The 21,661-nt window shown below is 48.5% G+C and overlaps 8 protein-coding genes across 8 annotated transcripts; 4 read left to right on the forward strand and 4 right to left on the reverse strand.

The window, feature by feature from the left end:
* Positions 1 to 2,035: 2,035 nt before the first annotated feature.
* Positions 2,036 to 3,583, forward strand: J7337_013627 (uncharacterized protein; the record flags this gene model as incomplete). The annotated part of the gene is made up of 3 exons (XM_044831107.1): positions 2,036 to 2,158; positions 2,210 to 2,663; positions 2,712 to 3,583. The coding sequence occupies 3 exons, from the start codon at positions 2,036 to 2,038 to the stop codon at positions 3,581 to 3,583; spliced, it is 1,449 nt and encodes a 482-aa protein (XP_044674382.1).
* A 175-nt stretch (positions 3,584 to 3,758) lies between these two features.
* J7337_013628 (uncharacterized protein) lies at positions 3,759 to 4,766 on the reverse strand (the record flags this gene model as incomplete). Its single annotated transcript, XM_044831108.1, has 1 exon — positions 3,759 to 4,766. One exon carries the CDS (start codon positions 4,764 to 4,766, stop codon positions 3,759 to 3,761), a length of 1,008 nt encoding a protein of 335 aa, XP_044674383.1.
* A 220-nt stretch (positions 4,767 to 4,986) lies between these two features.
* On the reverse strand, positions 4,987 to 6,477 carry J7337_013629 (uncharacterized protein; the record flags this gene model as incomplete). The annotated part of the gene is made up of 1 exon (XM_044831109.1): positions 4,987 to 6,477. The coding sequence occupies one exon, from the start codon at positions 6,475 to 6,477 to the stop codon at positions 4,987 to 4,989; it is 1,491 nt and encodes a 496-aa protein (XP_044674384.1).
* Positions 6,478 to 6,959: 482 nt separating this feature from the next.
* On the reverse strand, positions 6,960 to 8,366 carry J7337_013630 (uncharacterized protein; the record flags this gene model as incomplete). The annotated part of the gene is made up of 1 exon (XM_044831110.1): positions 6,960 to 8,366. One exon carries the CDS (start codon positions 8,364 to 8,366, stop codon positions 6,960 to 6,962), a length of 1,407 nt encoding a protein of 468 aa, XP_044674385.1.
* Positions 8,367 to 12,763: 4,397 nt separating this feature from the next.
* J7337_013631 (uncharacterized protein) lies at positions 12,764 to 14,392 on the forward strand (the record flags this gene model as incomplete). Its single annotated transcript, XM_044831111.1, has 2 exons — positions 12,764 to 12,785; positions 12,834 to 14,392. 2 exons carry the CDS (start codon positions 12,764 to 12,766, stop codon positions 14,390 to 14,392), a joined length of 1,581 nt encoding a protein of 526 aa, XP_044674386.1.
* Positions 14,393 to 15,579: 1,187 nt separating this feature from the next.
* J7337_013632 (uncharacterized protein) lies at positions 15,580 to 16,957 on the forward strand (the record flags this gene model as incomplete). Its single annotated transcript, XM_044831112.1, has 2 exons — positions 15,580 to 15,875; positions 15,922 to 16,957. The coding sequence occupies 2 exons, from the start codon at positions 15,580 to 15,582 to the stop codon at positions 16,955 to 16,957; spliced, it is 1,332 nt and encodes a 443-aa protein (XP_044674387.1).
* Positions 16,958 to 17,768: 811 nt separating this feature from the next.
* J7337_013633 (uncharacterized protein) lies at positions 17,769 to 18,674 on the forward strand (the record flags this gene model as incomplete). Its single annotated transcript, XM_044831113.1, has 1 exon — positions 17,769 to 18,674. One exon carries the CDS (start codon positions 17,769 to 17,771, stop codon positions 18,672 to 18,674), a length of 906 nt encoding a protein of 301 aa, XP_044674388.1.
* Positions 18,675 to 19,072: 398 nt separating this feature from the next.
* Positions 19,073 to 20,392, reverse strand: J7337_013634 (uncharacterized protein; the record flags this gene model as incomplete). Its single annotated transcript, XM_044831114.1, has 1 exon — positions 19,073 to 20,392. One exon carries the CDS (start codon positions 20,390 to 20,392, stop codon positions 19,073 to 19,075), a length of 1,320 nt encoding a protein of 439 aa, XP_044674389.1.
* Positions 20,393 to 21,661: the final 1,269 nt, after the last annotated feature.

Here is a 21,661-nt window from a genome sequence, read left to right on the forward strand (position 1 = left end):
CTGAATTCATTTATCTGATTACCAATGCTTCGAGACATTTTATTACTCCAAATAACAAGTGCTGGCCTTTGCGCTGTATACGAATGGACAAGATGGGTAATTGCCTTTTTGAGAGCGGCCAAGAGCTGGATCAGCCTTATAGTCTGGGCATGTAATTGGATGGGTAATTTCATGCTATAGCACGGTGTTTATCTCCGTTGACCCGTTCTGAACTTCTGATCCTTCGTGTTGCTCGGTGTTCAAAGCGTAGCATTCCAAGAGAAATGAGCTCTGCCGATCCCTCTCCAAGCAGAACTCACTCTCAGTCTCAACCACGAATGCAACCAACAGCCATGGGAACAGCAGAAACAGTCACTGCTGATCAATTCCACGTGTCTCTGCATCTCTAGGGTAGTGTCACGTCACGTCCGATCGTCACCAGACCGCGCCCTTGCATGAAGCGCGCCCTGCCACGACGACGGGCTTTTCCCGAACCAATGATAAAAGCAAAGTTGTTCTAGAAGACCAGCTAGCGCCGCTTGAGAAAATTTCTGGAAGGAAAAAAACTCGACATCTGTGGCTGCGGACCCGAGGTTGCAGGCTCGGTAAGCCCGACATGATGCGACGGAGAATACGGGACATTTATTTTTCTGCAGCAGACTTTTCTGTGTTGGGTAGGTCGTTTTTGTCTGGTGAGGCAATAAACCTGGGTTTAAGGGGCGATCATTTTAGTTCTGTTCTAATACAAGCTTAACCCGTGCTTGGTCTAGCCACATTTTTATTTTTTCCTCAGTTTCACGATTCAAGCTTCATGATCTAAGAGATGTAATGGACTCCGTAGTGATCTCAAGATCTTGACTGTCACGACGTGTCGCAATGGAGACCATCTCCATATTCCCCATGGGGCGCTGTTTATCATTGACAATCGCCAAGAAAACATGTGGTCAACGTTATTATGTATCAAGTGGTTTCTTTTACGTACAAACGCCGTTGGACTCCACTGGTAGGGGATGGGCAGAAACATGTGGTGATGATGGGTGTTCATAGCTTTTATGGGTTTGCCCAAGGATGGTCAGATAAACATGAACTGAGGTTTATTCACTGGGCAAGGAGGAGAGATAATGTTGTAATTCTTGTTGGTAGCGATACTGAGTACCATCCATGATGATGATGATCCCTCTTCTGCGGCCGTAAGAACTGGACTCTGCGAACGAGTCTCGGGCCGACCGCAGCCTCAAGTGGAGACGGCGTCAAGTGCCGAAATCTGCCTGCACAATCTCCCATGTCAGGCCGAGCCAAGCAAGCAGAAGTAGTAGCAGCAGCGGATCTGGCGTCAAAAACTTGGAGTAACCTGTGCCTTCTCCGCACCAAGCACTTGACTCTCTGACCCAAAAACTTGGGGAAGAATCACCTTACACTGTCATCATACCATGACCACGTTTCCTCCTCTGTCTGTTACGTACAGAAAACATCCCTTGCCACCCGGGGCCCCGAGATTTCACCCAAGGAACAAACAGTCCTTGTCTTCGGTTCAACAAGATTGTGAAAGGTGCTTGTTTAGTTGGAGTCGTGAATTGGAGCGAGAATAGCCGCGAGCTGAATTGGAGAAGCGGAACCGCTAACCTGACTCTGTCTAGTGCGCCTTGACAAAAGGGGAAAAGTGTGGACAAACTCTGCAGAAAAATTTGACGAGGGACGGTATTTCTCGGCTGAAAGAGAAGAAGTCAATGATTGACCCGTTCGAGATAAGCTACAAACTCGGCCCGCTCAGCACATTCTGCCCCCATGGGGCCCTCGTCCGTGAATCAAAGGACTCACTCCCCTATCTCTTACGTTATCCACTGGGATCCATAAACGGAGATGCGAGTCAGTTTGGGGTAGAGCAGATCAAATGTTCCAACGAAACTCTTTTACGTAGTTGGGTGGGAACAGGAATGCAATACCCCAGATGAGAATGGGGTATAGATATATAAGCGTGCCCCAGACTCGGGTTGCCTTTCTCTCTTTGTCTATCCATCTTTGTGTTCAAGCTTTGTGAAAGGGAAGAACTGCAATCATGAGCCATTACGATTCGGAGAATCAGGTCCCTGAGCCTACCAAGCATCACGGCGAAGAAGCCGGCGTCACCAACGATGCTGTCTTTGGAACAATCACCGAAGATGGTCCCAACTACCGAAACGTACGTCACCCAAGTAAACTCAACACCAGCAAACACAGCTAACGAGAGCAGGTTGGTTGGCTCGGAACCTCAGTTCTGATGATGAAGTCCCAAATCGGTCTCGGCGTCCTCTCAATCCCCGCCTCCTTCGACGCCCTCGGTCTCATCCCCGGCATCATCTGCATGCTGTGCATCGCCGCCATCACAACGTGGTCAGACTACATCGTCGGACGGTTCAAGCAGCGACATCCTGAGGTCTACGGCATCGATGACGCAGCTGGTCTTGTGTTTGGACGCTTTGGAAAGGAGTTTTACGGTATCTCGTACTCGCTTCTTACGATTTGCATTGCGGGTTCTGCTATGCTTGGTATTTCGATCGCTTTGAACAGTTTGAGTATGCATGGTACTTGCACTGCTGTCTTTGTGGCTGTTGCTTGTATTGTCGCGTTTGTTACGGCTTCGATTCGCACCCTTGATAAAGTCAGTTGGCTTGCTTGGGTTGGTCTCGTCACCCTCGTCACATCCAGTAAGTCTCATTATCAACTCGTACAGAAACACTTCTAACAAACTACAGTCTTTGTCGTCACCATCGCTGTTGGTGTTCAGGATCGCCCCGACCTTGCCCCCAAAGATGGTGTCTGGAAGTCCGACTACAAGCTCTTCAACACTCCTACCTTCGCTGAGGCCATGTCCGCCATCGCCGCTTTCATCTTCGCCTACTGCGGAACTCCCGTCTTCTTCCCCATCGCCGCTGAGATGCGAGAGCCCAAGCACTACAAGAAGGCTCTGATCCTTTGCCAGAGCGTCGTAACTGTTGTTTACATCGTTGTCGGCATTGTTGTCTACTACTACTGCGGTACCTACGTCGCTTCTCCCGCTCTCGGATCCGCTGGAAAGACCATCAAGAAGGTCAGCTACGGTCTGGCTCTTCCTGGTCTCATCGTCTCTGCTACACTCTACACTCACGTAAGTTCAATCATCTCACCGTATAATGAAAACGAGACTGACAACTCGAAGGTTCCCGCCAAGTACGCCTTCGTTCGCCTCCTCCGAGGCTCCAAGCACCTCACCGCCAACAGCTTCACCCACTGGGCTGTCTGGCTCAGCTGCACCTTCGGCATGGCCATCATTGCCTACGTCATCGCCTCCGGCATCCCCGTCTTCGGCGGTCTCGTCTCCCTCGTCGGCGCCCTTCTCGGAACACTGCAGTGCATGCAGCTCTTTGGCTGCCTCTGGCTCTACGACCACTGGGCTGAGGGCAAGGACAAGTCGCAGCGCACTACCAAGTGGACCATGATGGTCGGCTGGTGTATCTTTATTATTGTTCTTGGTACCTTCCTCATGATTGGTGGTACTTATGGTTCCATCAAGGGTATTATCGACTCCTATAGCGTGAGCGGCGGTTCTGCTGCTTGGTCTTGTGCCGATAACTCCAACTCTTCTTAGAGGGCACATGGAGGATAGATGTTTAGATGTAATCATAGATGATTTGTAGATGTTAAATGCAAGCGTTGATAGAGTTCAAACAATGACAAGCCGCATCTCGTGAACACATGAACAGTCCCCAAGCCACTCTCAACATTACTGAGAACCAGACACTACCCCTTTACGGGTTGGCCACTCACAGCTTCTCCTTCAATGAACTTACTCTCCACTCCCCCTTCAAATCTTTTTCAATCCTCTCAAACACCCCTGGTCCTTGTTTCCCCAAACCAGTCCCCACCGCCACGGCATAAGCTCCAACGCTCCTCATCCTTCGATAACCGTCCCCGTCACGGACTCCACCGACCCCGATGATCTTTATATGACTCAGTTCCGATACTTGGTCAAGCATCTTTCTCAACGTTGATACGTTACCCAGTGCAAGCGGGTGAAGCGGAGGACCGGCCATACCACCAACACCGGTACCGGGCAATTGGGGTTCTAGCTTGTCGTTTTCAAGAATGAGACAGGACCCTAGAGTGTTGGTGGCGGTGATGAAGCTGAGAGACGATGCAGTTGGAATCAAGGTCTCAATCAAGGTTGCGAACTGTCCATGGTGAGTGTACGGCGGCGTCTTGATTCCAACGGGCAAGGATGGGTTTTTCGGGAGTAGATCAAGATATTTCTTGAGAGCAGCACCCCCGTACGCAGGCGGTGGAGCGCCAGGGATGTTTGGACAGCTTAGGTTGACCTCCATGGCTAGAGGGAATGGAAGGACCTTCGACGCAGCCTCGATACGAACATAGCTCTCTTTGATATCCTCGGGTGAGCCTGTAACACTAACAATGAAAGTCTTTCGCAGTCCTGGAAGGCTACGAGCAATCTCTGATAAGAAGCCCAGATATCCATCGAGCGTGGTGGGACTGTAACCCAGGTTGTTCAAGCTTGCCATTGCATCTTCAGTATGGCCCTTCGGCGGAACTTGGTTGGAAGAAGTGCCTTGATCTGGGGACAAAGTTCCGGGATTGAAGAAGAGATATTGGTGCTGCTCATGTTGATGACTGAAGCCATTGATAAGCGATGTACGTGTCGTGATAGCGCCTGTTGAAGGGGATGAAGCGATAGCCAAGAGGTCGTTGATGTCGGTAGCCCATGGGGTTGCCGAGTTCAGTAAAGGCGGGCTAATCGTCAATTCGGGTGGCGTCATAGTTGGAACGGGAGCGATTGAGGCGTGAACTTGAAATTGAGGACGAAGATGAAGATGAGGGGCTGGAGATTGGGGTTCGTGATGATAAGAAGCGCATTATGTAATCACGAGACAGGCCTTTCTCAATATGGCACTTGGTGAGGTCGCAAACTCAGTTCGCCCATGTTTGCTGGACATTAAGTGAAAGCGACTTTTGAATTTGTAATTTTTACTAAAAACTTCACAACTCGTCGTTACCCTGAGCTTCCCACGCTCGCTGTGCCTTGAACTGCTCAGGAAACCACTTCGGCGTCTTTCCCTCAGTCATCATATCAACAAGCGCCTCAGCACTCCTATAAGCCCACGCCATTCCGTGCCCATTCATACAAACAATAGCCCATAGCCCATCTTCAGCTGGAACCTCGCCAACTAGAGGAAACCCATCCGGAGTCTCGCACACAATACCCGTCCAGTCCTGAATAACCTTCGTAGAACCACCCCAGTTCTCATATCCGTAGACAGTGCGCGCTGCGCCGTGGAGGACGTATGCAATCTGCTCGTTGATAGCTGTATCATCGGTGATGTACCGTTCGCGTGTGGGAGACATCTGGGTCGAGCCGCCAATTACAACACTGCCTGCGTTTTTGGCACCTGGGGGCTGAGCGGCGATGTAGACGTTGCCGCTGTGGAGATCAGGAACGCTGTTGCTTCGCCGGAAGACCTTGTTGTCGGTCGTGTTGGCGGAAGGTGTCACAGCGGAGACTTGGTTGCGGACAGGCATGGTGAAGTTGGTGCTTGCGATGCCGGGGTGAAGAGCAGGAGTGAAGCCATTGGTAGCGAGGACGACCTGTTTGCTCTTGACGGTTCCTCGGTTCGTCTTGACTTCCCATTTTGCTCCAGTCTTGGACTTTCTGCCGAGCTGGTTGAGACTCAGTGCCATGGTGTTTGTCTGTAGATTGAGGCCCTTCTCAAGACTGTACTCGAGCATCCCGCAGACGGTATGGTATGGGTTCTGAGTATGAGCTTTAAAGGTCACGGCCCCGACGATCTCAGGCCATCCCCAGTAATCGCGAGCATCCTGGCCCTTCCAGATTGTCCTCTTGTTCTTGGGAACGTCATTGGGTCGTCGCTTCTCTAGATCGTGCTGAAACTCAATTGACTCAACGGCTGTCTTGAATGAATCATCAGTCCAGTAGAGACTGGCGGTCTCAACGTCTGTGAAATCGCTCGAAACGTTATGTGAGCGGACAAAATCGCGCACATCGTTGACACAATCTTGCTCCATGTTGGCGATTCGAAGAGCATCGTCTTCGCCGTATGTCTCGACCCAAGCCTTCACACCATTGTAGTCACCAGGTTTGCAATGACCTCCGTTGCGACCAGTCGCGCCTGAAGCTGCAGTTCGCGCTTCAATCATCAGAATTGATAGGCTGGAGTCGCGATCCAACAGCTTGTGTGCTGTGGCGGCACCTGAGATACCGGAACCAATGATGACATAGTCAAAGGTCTCCTCTGTCGGCAGGTCTTTGGTGGTGCGGAGGTTGGCGATGCGGTGAGGAGGATCTTGCCAGTAAGACTTGGTCGCGTTCGGTAGAGGCAATCCAGGGATCTTGAGAGGGGACTCATCATGCGTGTCGCTTCGCAACGAGTGAGGATGCGCGACAGCGAGAGAATTGACGCCTGAAGCCAGAAGGACGCTGGCTGTTGCCACCTGAGACAATGAGGACCTCATGATCAATGATTGGCTTGACCGCAAAGAACCTTGGAGGAGGGAAAAGGTGAAGAAGAAGCCTCGCTGTCGATCTTTTATAACGAATCAGCGCGACGAGAAGGATCCGGACTTCAATTGTAGAGCCGCACGAGATTCGCGCAACAATCGTGGAGAAACATGACCGCCTGATAAGCGTCGGTTCCGTATACTCAATCAGGAAGGATATGATCAAGGTTCTCCGACTTTGAGTGGGATCGGCGCTTGTCGTGCGGGGTTCACATCCTGGTTGTTGCAACGTTAGTATCACGGTCACTATCTTATTTCCCTCACAGTGGTACGATTGGAAAATGATTCATGTACTTACCTTTTTGTTCAACTAGATATTGTTCTTAATAAACTCGAGACTACCAAGTACAAAGCGCCCAGTGTCCGCTATGGGGCTACAAGGAAACGCCGGAGTTAGCCTCTCCCCTAAATAATGAAACAACGCAAAGCGAAAACACTTACAAGCCCATAGAATCTGCAGCAGATGGATTGGCGGCTCCGAGTGCAGACTTGACCTCTTCGATAGGAACGAACCACTTATCCTGCTCCGTAATCTCCCACCATCGGCGGTTGTCACCACGCTCAATGATTAGTCGCCGCCAGATCTCGAGGGCCTCATCGCGAAACTTCTTTCCCGGTGCACTCTGCAACTCGGGTATTTTGACGTCAGCCGTGTACTTCATCCATTCAACTCGAGGATCAAACCGGTCATTGATGATGAATTGGTGGCGTCGTGGGCCAAACTCCTCATTCAGCTTCTCACATTCCTTTTTGTAAGAGTCGGAAGCGAGGCATGACACAGCGCTGTAGAGTCGGAACAAACCTTCATCCTCGCTCTCCTCACCATGTTGAAGACGGCCAGTGAATGGCAACATCGCTTGGATATTGGTGACCGCCTCGGCGAGATTGTTCAGGGCCTCCCTTTCAACCTCATCGGTACAATAGTCGTTCGAAAGCAAATAAGCTTTGATCTTGTAGACTTCAGCAATACCTTCGGGGTAGTCAAGTCCCTTGAGTCTCTCACCATAGCCAGTGAAAGGACCAATCTTTCGGCCGTAGAACTGGGTGTGAATACCGGCGACGATCCACTCCATGTTTGACACAGCGCGGTGTGTTCCTCGAGGCAGATCAGAACCGAAACGTCTCCAGAGCTTGCTCCTAGCGGTCAAAGGCCCTTCCTTAGCTGGGCGGTACATGAGAAAGTTCTCAAGGAGAGAGCTAGGGCAGTAGGATTGCATTGCAAGCTCGACTGCGTTGTCGGGTCCTGTTTCTGGATGACCTTGGGCCCCAAAGCGATCTTGATAAAGATCAATCACACAACCATTCTTGCACAGCATCCCAATAATGTCACAGATGCCATCTCGGAATTCGTCGGAAAACAGTGAATCTGCGGTCCATTTGATCCATTCGACCAAGTGGTCGATAGGAGGTCGTGGAGACGGGTCAGAAGCTGAAGAAGCCCTGACAGCGTGAAGTGTCTGATGTAAAAACAACTTCAAGATATTCAGACCATCTTTGGTATCCCCTTCTGATTTATGTCGCCCTGCAAAGCCGACAAGGACTGAATCTTCGCCGCGGTTTGGGTCTCGACTCTGCGTAGAAATCCACTGGAAAGAAGGCTGGAAACCAAACTTGAAGTAACCTTTAAGCGTGAAAGGAAACTGCCCTTTGAGAAGAACGCTTTTCAAGATCTCGGACTCATTGCGCGGTTTTGGAAGGAACAATGGACGAGTGCCCATGACTTCGTTCATGATCTCGTCCATATCAGCTCCATCGAAAGAGGCCTTATTCAAAAATAAAATAAGAAGATGCTCTGGAAGGAATAGAAGAGGAGACTTTCCGTTCATCTCGAAGGTGTGTGACATGACAGTTGATTTCGAAGAGAGGATGTTTCGGCAATTCTTGTGTGTGTTTGTGTTTGTGTTTGTTTGCGTGGGTCGTGGTAAGTTGATGGATGTAGGTGGTTCGGAAAGATCCGTGAGAGGGTCGTAACGGCATTATATAGTTTGATAAGAGGTTTGGGTCGAGAAAGCTCGCTTGATAACTCGATCGTGTTCCGAAATCTGTTTGGATGATCGCTAGAGTCATATTCAGTGGATTTGGCTGAACAAAGAGACTGTTCAGGAATAGCGAGACTCACGTGGCCAATTGCAGCGAACACTGGAACCAGGCTCTGTCCAACTCTTGGTGCAAACAGGCTGTTAAGTTTTCAAAAACGGCATTATGTTGAACGTCGTGCGACGTAAGGCATTCCATTGGTCGTTGCTGAGATCAGTAGGCAAGTCACGAGAAACTGACCCCAAGACTCACCTTGAACTTTTTCGGTTAGTCGAAAACTCATAAGATGAATCTCATGTCCAGAATAGGCTTTGATGAGAGAACGTGAGAGCCACCTGCCACTGGTTGCTAAAATGCTGAGACAATGATTGACCTGGGGGCTTGTGAGGCTCTCCCACCTCGAACATCTGAGTTTGTCATTCGCCAGGCAGTATCTTGCTCAAGCTATCTGTCAACTGAATGAAGGAAGAAAGGGGCAGGTCGATGACGTTGTCTTGTGACATGGCTGTTGCGAAGTCCATGGGGGTGATTCTCCAAGCTAGACCATTGGCTGATGCATAGAGCGTCGGAGTGTAGAATAGCGCTTAGCCGCGGTCCAGTGCGCGAAGTCGAAGGTCGGTCCAAGAGGGTTATGTCGGTCGTTGAGAGTGATTGCTGTCGGTCGTAGACGGTCGACATCGTAGGCAATGGTGACAAGGCAAGATGATGGAGTTGGGGCGTTAGCTTGCTTAAGGTGCTGAGACAAGGCAACCGCCCACCTAAAGCCATATCACGTGTTGGGCTCTTCTCATCCAAGATCATGTCCCCCTTCCCCTGCGTTGTTGCTTGCGTCATCGCCCTCCGCATCTATAGGCTAGTGCATATGAGACTTTACCTCGTCTTCTCCATCTCATCCGCTCAATCATCGTCAACATCCATCAAGCGTGCTCACTGATCCAAACGCATCGTCTGTTCCCTCCCCGAGCCATCACTTGAGCGCCAAAAGCCAAGCATGTATCCAGGCATTTAGTTCTCCCCCCTGATCTTCTCGTTTGCCCTTCCCCTCAAGAGACAGCACACCTGCCGCGACATCGTTGTACATCTCTGTACCGTTCCGATGTCAGCCCAATCGAAACACAGCGACTCTTCTGAAGCTGGATCGAGATTCGAGCGCTATGTTGTACCGTCCATTGCGAATGCCATTTCCTACTCCTGCCAAGATACCAAATTTCCATCAGCAAGCCGAACAAAGATAAGTGAAGGGGTGAGAAGCCTTCGAGTTCAAAGAGCTTTGACGGAGTTCAACGTCCAACAGGTTACGTGCTCACCAACTAGAGGATCCATTTACGAGGAAAGAATAAGAGAGGAAGAACAGGTCAACACCAATCGAGAGAGACATCTACCCCCAGATATCTGAGGTCTACAAAAAACCCCTTCCAGGATATGACACAAAGCGCTCAATTCCTCACGATTCTCCTCGGCGATGCTTGTGTTGAGGCAAGCTCAGCACAAACCTGAGGGTCCGAGCTACATGATATGCGCTGTCCATCCTCGTCTGGAAAGGCCGCCAGGTCAAGACTGGAGGAAAATTGTCAAAGAACAAGGGCACCTTCATGCGAGCTTCCTCCAATCGTTGGGACAGTCTGCGAGGTTAAACACGCCAGAAAGAATCCCAAAAGCCTATTATCAAAGTCATTAGCTTTATATTTAAAACCTTTATAACTTATTTAGTGAAGCTTTATGTAACTAAAAACCTAATCCTAATTATAACTAAATCTCTAATAAATAAGCTTTTCTACCTAATATTACCTAACTATTTAACTTTTTCTTCTTATAACTCTTTAACTAATATAATTACTACTTATTACTTAACTTATTATTAAAAATAATAATAATTTATCTTTTCCTATAAGTCTATTATATTATATACTTAGATTTAGTTTATTATTACTAATTAAATTATATTATTTTTATTATTTTATAATATTACTTTTTATTTATAAGTAATATTTTTTTAATAATTATATAAATTAATATTATAAATATATATATTAAAAGTAAAGTAAATAAGATTTATAAAGACTTTATTTTTAATATAGCTTTTTAAAATATTATTATAAAGACTTTTATAACTATTATTATTATTAAGCTTTTAATATTTTTTATAATATAACTTTATAATATTATATAATATAAAATATATTAAAAAATATAAAAATAATATAAGCTATTTATTAATTATTTATTATATAATTATAATAAAAGTTATTTTAAAAGTATTATTTTAAATTAATAAACTTACTTTTAATAAGTGACTTATTTTATATATATTTTATATACTTTAATTTAATTATTTTTATAAATAAGTAATAATTACTTATTTATATACTTTTAAAGTTAGTTATTAAATTATCTAGCTTTTTAACTAAAAGTAAGACTTTAAGTAATTATAAGGGTAATAAGTATATTACCTATATATATTTATTAATATCTTTTACTTTTATAGCCTAGGGGCTAAAGCCTCTTTTAAAACCTGAACCTTACTGCAGTTAAAGTTATTAGTGTTAGAAGAGTTTCGTCAAAATTTACAAGTCACGGCCAGTTCGACCCATGGGTGCAACTGAGCCACACTTTGGCTCAAATGTGGGATGGCTACCCGCCATGGCTTATCATTTCCGTCCGGAGCTTTCCATTTCCAGCTCTTCGCTTGGATACAAAAGATATCCATAGTCGGGCAAAAAGGAGCATCCCAAAATCCTTCATTGTCGCGCATGCGGAGCCTCGCAGGGGGTAGGGACAGATTGCCATAGGGGTAGTTACGCCAGTATCTTGCTACAGCCTCCCGCGATTCAGAGCAGGCTGTCCATAGCGCGTGTACCAAGAAGCCATATTTGTCATTTCCTTCGGCAACATCACCCATGGACCCGTGATATGCCAAGAGCGTATTGCTCTCAGCACTATGCTCGACGTCAATGTAATGCATCCTAGCTTTGTGACGATCGTAGAAGATGTAGGAAAGACATGCTGCGTCCCAGATTTGCATCCGAAGCTCAAGGGGCAGTCTCGGGAATGGATGAAAGGAACAGGCCATGTTGGTGAGGTGTTGAAACTCTGGAGAGTTGGTAGTTTCGCCTCATACGATAATGATTGGCTTGACAAGAGATGATTCGCGACCTTAGTAAAGTCTACAGAAGATTCGCCAAGAAGAGGAGTGAAACATAAGTGAAAAGATCCCCTTTATAGTTCATGGAAAACCTTGGACTTTTGTGAAAAGCATGGCCCGTGACCCAATTCCGAGAGTTTAAAACAGCCTTTTACTCATTTATAGCGAAATGGTGATGCGTTGAGTATTACAGGTAAAATGAGTTTTATGGTACAACTTGACAAACCTCCGCGCCGCGGATTGCTTGCGGCTCTTGAAACTTTAAATCTAGCAAAACGGATCTCCTATCTCAAAGCCACAGGCAACACCCTCTCTACATCTAATAGGGCTAAGGAGTTTGATCTGCCGTGTTACTTACCAGTCTGGCGGGCAGGCTCTCGCCTAGCAACGACTGTTTGTTCTGCCCGACAAGTCAGACCGGAAGAAAAACAGCCATCCGCTCCATTCTGTTCTCTCAAATTGACAGTGGTTCCCAACATTCATGTCAAGTATGCAGTTTGTTAGTTCTACTAAACCTTATGTTCAGTCACTCGGAGACCGAAGAGACCCGCCGCTGATGATGCAGCAAAACAACAACACTTCTCCGGCTGATAGTAAGGCGGAGTACCTCGTTCCCGCTTGGAACACTATCCATCACAGTCCATTAGTAACAACGTTCACGATACCCTCCATCTACCATCATCGCAGTCGTATTCATCCCTGTTCATCACATGCATCACCGTCACATTGGTCAATTACCATCCCGCCTTACGTAGCATCCTCCACCGATAAACTAAAACTCAAAAACCCGATTCCTCAGCTTTGTCAAAACCGGATATACACAATCTCACATTTCCGACGCTAATCGCGATAATCTCCCATCTCGGATCTGGAATCTGGATTAATAATGGTAAAAATGCTGTAGTGGAGTTCTGACAGCTCTGACAGCGCGTTATTGGCTCGGAAGTACGGACCTTCGGATGTACACAATCTTTCGGGCTTGCTCGCCGCTTTTTATATACCGTGCTCGTCATCCCTTGATAACGATGTTCTGGACAGTTCAGACTCTGAGCATTATCCAAAATGGTAATGGAAACAGAGAAAGGTGAGTTACTGCGTTGCTTGGGATTGGGATGGAGGCTAATTTGTGCAGAACAAGGCTTCATGCCTGATCCCGAGAGGGACGCGCCGTCGGATAACAACACGCTCACAGGACCCGACGAGGAAGCCATCTCAAGAACAAAGTCCAACGTCTCAATAGCCGAGACGTTCTCGCTCCCACGTGAGATCCTCTTCGTGGCCATCATCTGCATGGCGCAGTTCATGACGCAAGCCGCGCTGGGAAACTGCCTCAACATCATCCACATAATCGGTGATTCATTCAACCTCACTAATCCCGCGGAACTAAGCTGGCTCATCGCCGGGTTCTCCCTCACCGTCGGAACCTTCATCCTCTTCTCCGGCCGTCTCGGCGACATCTTTGGCTACAAGCGCCTCTTCCTCATTGGTTTTGTCTGGTTCGCTGTTTGGTCTATGATCTGCGGACTAGCAAATTACTCTAACCATGTTCTCTTTATCTTTGCCCGCGTGTTTCAGGGCATTGGACCTGCGCTTGTGATGCCGAATGGTTTGGCTATCTTGGGCGCTTCGTACAAGCCTGGTGGGCGAAAGGCTGTGGCGTTTGCGCTGTTTGGCGCTTGTGCACCCGGTGGTTGTGTTTTTGGGGCGTTGTTTGCTGGACTTTTTGTTCATGGGGATCCGGCGTGGTGGCCTTGGACTTACTACTCTTTCGCGCTTGGGCTGGCGTTCATTGCGCTGCTGGCGTACTTTATCATCCCTGATCCTCCTCACAAGCTTTCGTCCGCCGATATGAGCTGGGGAGACATCCTTGGTCAACTCGATCTTCTCGGTGCGTTCACTGGTATCACTGCCCTGGTCCTCTTCAACTTTGCCTGGAACCAAGCCCCCATCGACGGCTGGGACAAGCCTTGGGTATTCGTCCTTCTCATCGTTGGAGTGCTCCTTGTTCCTGTCTTTTTCTACATCGAATTGCGCGTGGCATCGCATCCCTTCATTCCCTTTGATGCTCTGACTAGCGACGTCGCCTACATTCTGGGCTGCATCGTCTGCGGCTGGGCTACTTTTGGTATCTGGGTGTACTACACTTGGCAATTCTTCCAGATGCTTCGTGGAGCATCACCTCTTCTTACGAGTGCTTGGATGAGCCCGGTTGCTATTTCTGGAGCTTCCGCCTCACTGATCACTGCATGGCTTCTTCATGTGTCGCATCCTGCATTGGTCATGCTCCTCGCCCTCACATCATTCACAACCGGTACAATTTTGATGATGACTGCGCCTGTGGAGCAGTCTTACTGGTACCAGTCTTTCTTTGGCCTTGTTATCATGACCTTCGGTATGGACATGTCGTTCCCCGCCGCGACTCTGATCCTCTCCAATTCTGTGAAGCGAGAGCATCAAGGCATCGCAGCAAGCTTGGTCAGCACGATCGTGAACTACAGTATCAGTCTAGGTCTTGGATTTGCTGCTACGGTGGAGGTCAATGTTACAAATGGAGGAGAGTCAAAGCACGAGCTGTTGATAGGTTACCGGTCTGCTTTTTACATGGCTGTTGGCTTCGCCGGGCTGGGCCTCGGTATCAGCATTATCTACTTCCTCAAAACAAAGTGGTATCAGAGGAAAGGGAAGCAATGAATAGGGAAATTATGGAATGGCGGTCTTGTAGACGCATCCATGTTTGCGGAGGAAAATTGATAGATTATGACTTTGTAGACATGGCCTAGAGCCTCACGATAGAATTCATTTCACGTCAAGAACATTTATTGAATGAACCATTACTCGCGGTGCCACATTGTCGACGGGTATGTCCCATCTTGTTGTGCACAGAGTCTGGCTGTTCATGCTGCGTCGTGGTTCAGACTCGGGTGGCGGCAACCATTGGCCCCAGTGCCATGTGCCCCTGCAATAGCATCGCGTTCTATCTCGTTCACCTCAATTACAAATGTCCGCGGGAATAGTGCCTTGCTTGCTCGGGGTAACATACGATGGGTAGTTCTCCCGCATGCGAGTTTGACTTCCCGCTTACCCTGCAATGCTACCCCTAACCCCTGCTGAATGGTGTCGTCATAGGGCTGATGGCCTCCCGAATGCGAAGCGGAGCTCGAAATGCGAGCCAATCATAACACTCTCGATCGCCAGCCGTTGATGGCTGTGGAATCAATCGGCGCCAGGACAAGATCCCCTGAACGTACGTGTCGTTTTGCGAGTGCGATAATCGAGTGCGTAATACAATCATTCCTCCGAGTTCTCTTATCCTTTTTCTCTGTATTGTCATTGCGTAGGGTGGGTAAGATGCATCGCTCATGTTCGCATCGCCAGTGTTATCGTGCAGAAGTAGTGGGTTAGGCAATCACCAAACTGGCAGAGTAGATGGACTGGCTTTTCACGGAGCATCAGAGTAATTGTACAATTTGTAAATAAATATCTAATTTTATGACCATTGTGGAGACGAAATGGCTTCTGAGGCTGATTCAATCCCGTTTGCATCGCATCTTATCGCACTCGATCTTGGTTGATCCCAAAGTCAAGCTTTCATCAGTGACACACTAATCAACCCCCTTTTGGGAACCCACTCGCATGGATCCGAGTGCGAAGACACCGGCACTAGCGCCTGTTCACTAACCAAGACTGCAGCCTCAAAACAATGCGAGATGCGAGACTGATCAGTGGCACAATAATATATATATGTGTCTTCACTCGCTTCGAGAACTTCTTCTCCATCACTACTCGGGCACTCACTCAACTAGCATTTATTAAACACAGACACTCTCATCCTTCAGCGACAAAACCAACCCCTTACTTGCCAATCCAACAACCAAAACATGCCTACTCAGCGCTTCAGAGCAATCATCGTCGGAGGCGGTCCAGTTGGCCTCACAGCCGCTCATGCCCTATCCCGCGCCAACATTGACTTCATTCTTCTTGAACGTCGATCAAGTGCAGTCATTGACGCTGGCTCCAATCTCGTCCTCAACCCCATGGGTCTTCGCGCTCTTGATCAGCTCGGTCTCGCTGCTCCTCTTGAGCAAGTCAGCTCTCCTCTTGGTCTGATCAACCGCCAAGATCACCAGGGCCGCGATATTGGAGACGCGTACTGGTTCATCCTGTTTAACAAACTGTGAGTTTCATCCTCTCTCCTGAGATACTTCGACTAACGAGCCCAGGCTTGGAACCTTCCCTCGTGTAGTCAGCCGCCACGACCTCACCAAGGTGCTGTACGATTCTTTCACTCCTCTCCAGAAAAGTCAGATCCTCACCGACAAGAGGGTCGTCGACATCATACCCAGCGAAACTGGCGTCCAAGTCTCATGCGACGATGGAACATCCTATGAGGGATCCATCGTCATCGGAGCAGACGGCGCTCACAGTTTCGTCCGCAACAAGATGCGCTCTCTCGCTCAAGACGCAGGATCAGATGATGTCAACGACGAGAAGCCCTTCCTGACCACATTCCGAGCGCTCTGGCTGCGCATGCCTACCAAGTTCGCGGGCATCGAGCCTGGCACTACTTGTGAGACTCACGGTCCTGGTGCGGCTACACAGCTCTTTGCCGGCGAGGATTCTTCTGTCATGGGTCTTTATGAGAAGTTGGATGCGCCTACTCGTGATCGGGTCCGGTACACTGAGCGGGATCAAGTCGATCTTGTTGAGCGCTGGGGACACATTCCTCTTGCGCCCGGCGGCAAACTCACCCTCAAGGACGCCTTCAACGCTCGCACTCAGTCCGGCCTCGTGAGTCTCGAAGAAGGTGTCGTCAACCACTGGAGCTGGGGCGGTCGTGTCGTGCTCGCAGGTGACTCAGCTCACAAGTTTACCCCCAGCACAGGCGCAGGCTGCAACAACGGTCTCATCGACGTGGTCGCCCTGGTCAACCAACTCTACGCTCTTCGCCAAAAGTCCCCCGCCCCAACTCACGCTCAACTTGCCACAGCTTTCCAGTCGTACCAAGCCTCACGTATGGATCCCGTTGTTGAAGCTTGCCGTGGCTCTGGTCAGGCGACTTCCAACGCCACTTGGCAGACTGGCGTGTTCAAGTTCATCGACAAGCACATCATTGGCATCACAGCCATTCAGAACATGCTGTTTGGACTGGGTGCACCCAAGATGGCGCAGTCGCCTAAGTTGACTTTCATCAAGGGGCCGGAGAGACATGTTGGCAAAATTGCTTGGGCGGAGCCGCAGGAGAACAAGGTTTACTGATAGACTTTGGATTCGGAATGCTTTCTTTGCCTTGTACTTGTAACTGATTTTAAATGATTTAGCGAAGCGTACTAGACGGTAGACTTAATGATTAATGTCACATTTTCAACGGAATGAAATGGCAATTGTGTGTGAACAGTATGACATCTTGAAATGCCCAGTGTGAGGAACCAGAAGTTCAGGTCTAACCCGGTCAGCGACGTTGAACCAAAATGTAAAGCAGTCCAATGGCGGCATTACAGACTCGTCATCTGCGCTTTTCAACCGTGTCTGGATGCTGCTTGTCAGGCGTGTCCGTACGCCGTCGAATCTTGTCGAATGCTAACGTGAGATGGAATTTTACATTGACTGAAAGATTGAAAATTAGTCAAATGTGCAAACGTTACGGCTAAAAAATGCCAACGGCTGGGGACGACGCCTCCAATAACGTCGTTGCGCTCGGCAGATCGATAATCTGACTCAGTTAAGACAGTAACTGATCCAGTACTATTGCCACCGTAAAGTGACGTGATCTGTTAGTGTTACAGCACGCTTGACAGCCCCGCAAACGTCATCGGCACAACCGAGCTTACAAATTTCATAACGATGACAAATAAATGACAGCGGGATACCAACAAATAAAAGACGGACTTTTTACACAAAATTCCGAATTGTACTACCTATAATTGGATATAAGAAACAGCCGTAGTTCAATTAGATTACCCCATCTTCAACTTGAACCTGCATGTCACGACTTCTCAGGACGAGACCCATTCTCAAACAGCTCCTCAACCCCGCTCAGCTCAGACCTTTCCACTTCACAACCACCAAAATGACAACCGGACTCTTCAACTACATCGATCCGACATCGAGTATCGACGACAACGGAAACAGAGTCAAGCCCTGGGCTAAAGTCGACGTTGACCAGACTTCTTTTGAGCGCAGCCAGCACAAGCGCGACGTCGTGGACATTCGCAACGCCGCTAGCATTACCGCCTTCGGCGTAGATCTTTCTGGCTTCGATGTCTTCAAGTCTCCCGCCAAAGAAACAGAGTTCACTGACGATGCGGCTGTGAGGAACGGTTACTACGGCGAAGTTGAAGCGCTTCTCAAAGAGAGGATTCCTGAGATCAAGAAAGTTGTTATCTTTGATCATACTATTCGCAGGAGGGAGAAGTCGAGTCCCAGACAGCCGGTGCAACAAGTCCATGTCGATCAAACCCCCGGCGCTGCTGAAGCCCGCGTGAGACGACACACCGATCCTTCAGAGACAGAAGAGCTTCTCAAGGGCCGATACCAGATCATCAACGTCTGGCGACCAATCGGCCATCCGGCAACAGACTTCCCCCTTGCAGTAGTCGACTATCGCACCACAAAGCCAGAAGACATGATCAAAGTTGATCTTCTGTACCCCAAGCGCGAAGACAATGACGACGATGACCGTGGAAAGGAAGTCCTCCCTGATGCATCGACACTTCGTTCAACGGAGGGTTATCAGATCAAGGGCGAGACGTACTCTGTTGCGCCGAATGATGGGCACAAGTTTTACTACGCCAAGGATATGACGCCTGAGGAGGTCATGTTGATCAAGTGCTTTGATTCAAAGAGTGAGGTTCATGAGGGTGGTCAGCATGGGTTGGCTGGATATACGCCTCACACTGCGTTTGTTGACCCTGCTACGCCGGCGGATGCGAAGGGACGGCAGAGCATTGAGGTTAGATGCTTGGTGTTTTACTAGATACAGCGGATGGTTGGGATGGTGGCTCAGGCATAATACGTAGCTTTGTTTATTAATGAATATCATGAAGTCTGTGACAAAATTGTCGATTCATGTCAATTACATTATTAATGGCATTCAGTTTGGTGACGGGTGAAATATGAATAGCATCTCTTGCTTCGTGAAGATCTGACTTTCTTTCTTATCCGACAAGGATAAGTACAAACAGAGCCCATGAATTCCAGACCTCACTCCTCGCTTTTGTTTTACATTTCCTGCCTCAATCACACTTCCCTAGCAGGTTCCTGAGTGTCTCTCCCGTGTAGAGGTGTTCCGTTTAGTCGTGATTTGGGAGTAAAACCATCGAAATGGCCAAAGTTCCAAAAACGTGCCCCTGCTCTCCTCAGCTTCACTGGCTTCTAAAATCTAGAAGTATCTTTGCCCTCCTCACCGTCTTCACTTTCATGCTCAGTCTGACCGTTGTTACTGTTTTCCAATTCGCCCAGTAAATCAACTCGATCCTCGATTTGATATCGAGCAGGTTCCTCTTCTTGTCGAACGAGAACTTTGACATACTTGGTCAAATCCAAGCCCAGGCCGTGGTTACACATCATGCATATTTCGTCGTCGGTGCAGTTGCAAAAAGCAACGGTCCAAAGGTTCCAGACAAGCCACAGAATTCCTAGCATGGCCGAAGCCTCTGCCGGCTCAACCGGGAAGTCGTCCAAGTAATGATTTTGAACTTCCACGTACGCATCATCGCAATCATGAAAGACCGCTTCTTTGTTCACACACCAAACTGGCCCCGAACGAGCAGCCTTGTTGAGCAGATAGATACACGGGGCATTGCCCTTGCTCCAGTTGCAGGTTTGAGCCCAGTTCGCAAACACGCCTCGAGGTGACTTTTCCTTGATGAGTTCGGCCCAGCTGCCGGGGAAACAATCGAACCAGGTGGTATCAAACTCCAAGGCAAGGTTGAAGGAGTGTCGGAGAACGATTGTCTTGCCACCTGGACATAGAACCTTCAGGCGAGCATCCTTGAGAACGAGTGGTAACAGGTGTTTCCCGGGGTCTTGGATGCAAAATAGATCTCGGGTGGGCATAACCATAAATGGCTCTTCATGCCCTTGATTGGATGGAAAAAGACAGGTAGGAAGAAAGAGCTCAGGCTCAAGAACTGAATCTTCATCACCTGGTCGCTTCTCAGACAGTTCCTCGTCGTCTTCAGAGGTCAATTCCTCAGAATACAGCTGCGAAGGGTACGGTTGACAAGCCTTACCGAGGCACTCATCCAATTCGAGGGGGTCGAGGCCGCTGTTCTGAGTATTGCACCAAAGCTTCAGTCGAAAGTGCGAGGAAATGACCTCCCTTGACTCTTGGCACGCCTTCCATAGACCAGCATCCCACATGTGGGCGGATCTGTTTGCGCGTCCTACAACCCGCTGCCCATTGCGCGAGGTTGGGAAGTCGGGATGAAGTGCCTTCATCTCCATTGGACCAATCCAAGAGCGCAAGTCATCCCCAATGCTTGCTAGATCGATGTAGTGTAGGCCATGTTGACTGTTGGTGTGAGGGAAACACGCCGCCTTCCAAATCTTCAATCGAAGCTCAGTTGGGAGGTTCGGAAATAGGTGGAAAACCGCCAGAGAAACTTCGTTGGCCGAAAGGGCTGGCATCTCCTCTATTTGCTTGAGCCCACCGCCATGATCGGGATGTTCGACGACCATGGGTTGCGTCATGATAGCTGTGTTCCGTTAGACTTATAACATGAATGTCATAATTGTTCGGTATACTTCTTACCAGTGTACTTGATGAGTCTTGACAGAAAGATTCAGAGAAGATGGCAAAATGGAAATGTGTTGGATGGAGAATGTCGAAAGTCAGAAGTTGGAATTGAGGAGTGATTGAGGGCTAAGAGGAGAAGAGGAGGGCCTCGGGAGTGAAAGCCTTTACTCGATGAACAGTACCGCGTGATGTATATTCTCTGGCAGTGGTAGGGCTTGTGGTAACAGTGGCAGCGGTCAGTGCTTTCTGAGCAACGAGGTGACTCATATGGGGAACAATAGGTAGGCAGTGCTAGTGTTTGAGTTCCACATGACAGTCAGTGAATAAGTAGGGAGAAGATGGATAGCTTATTGTGTCAAAACACACGAGATGGGCCGATATGAGTAAAACAAGGGTTTCTGGATGATTCATGCCTCACATTGTCCCGATGAGATGTTCAGAAAATTACGAAACCTGAGCAAAGCTCAATGAACTGACTTAAACTGTCATGAACATTGACTGGATATTCCGTCTTCAGTTCAAAACGCTATGTCAATCTGCCAACATTACATCCCTAAAAGTATGACTTAAGGAGAAAGCATTTGATATCTTGAGTTGAGTAGTGGCCGACTCTGTTGGCGGTACTGGGAAGAGTCAATGGCTCTCCACACACACTGCCCATGAAGCTACAATACTAAGTCCTTGAGGTGAATTGAACCTATCAACAGTTCTGGTGTTGGATTGGATTATATCCCCTCAGGCAAACAACCCTTGTGTCACTGCTACACTCACTGGTCTGCCACTGCCAAATGTAAACAGACAACAGTCCCATTCTCTTAATTTTAACACAAAGACCCATATCATATCCTTTTCTTTTCTTCATCCGTTCCTCCTCACCCTTCAATATTCAATTTCCTTCTACACTCCCTGCATCACAGTATTTCACAAGCCTTCATCACAACCTTCCAAGACCTTCACCCTGAGCTTTCATCACAAGTCACAAGATGCCTTCAACCTTTCACTGGTTCCCACGCCTCCCAATTGAGGTTCAGCTCCAGATATTGAAGTGATCATGCATTCTTTCTAATACCCCCGGCTATGATTCTGACGAGCAGGCTGGGTTGCACTACATCAACGTCGACACGGTCAAGTTCGGGGGCAAAGATCGACTTGCTCTACGAGCCCTCGATCATAACCAAGGTCCTGACGGCGATGGAAAATCCCCTTACAACAATCGCTCAGCC

Source organism: Fusarium musae, chromosome 11 (genome assembly GCF_019915245.1).
Source record: "Fusarium musae strain F31 chromosome 11, whole genome shotgun sequence".
NCBI classification, from domain to species: Eukaryota; Fungi; Ascomycota; class Sordariomycetes; order Hypocreales; family Nectriaceae; genus Fusarium; species Fusarium musae.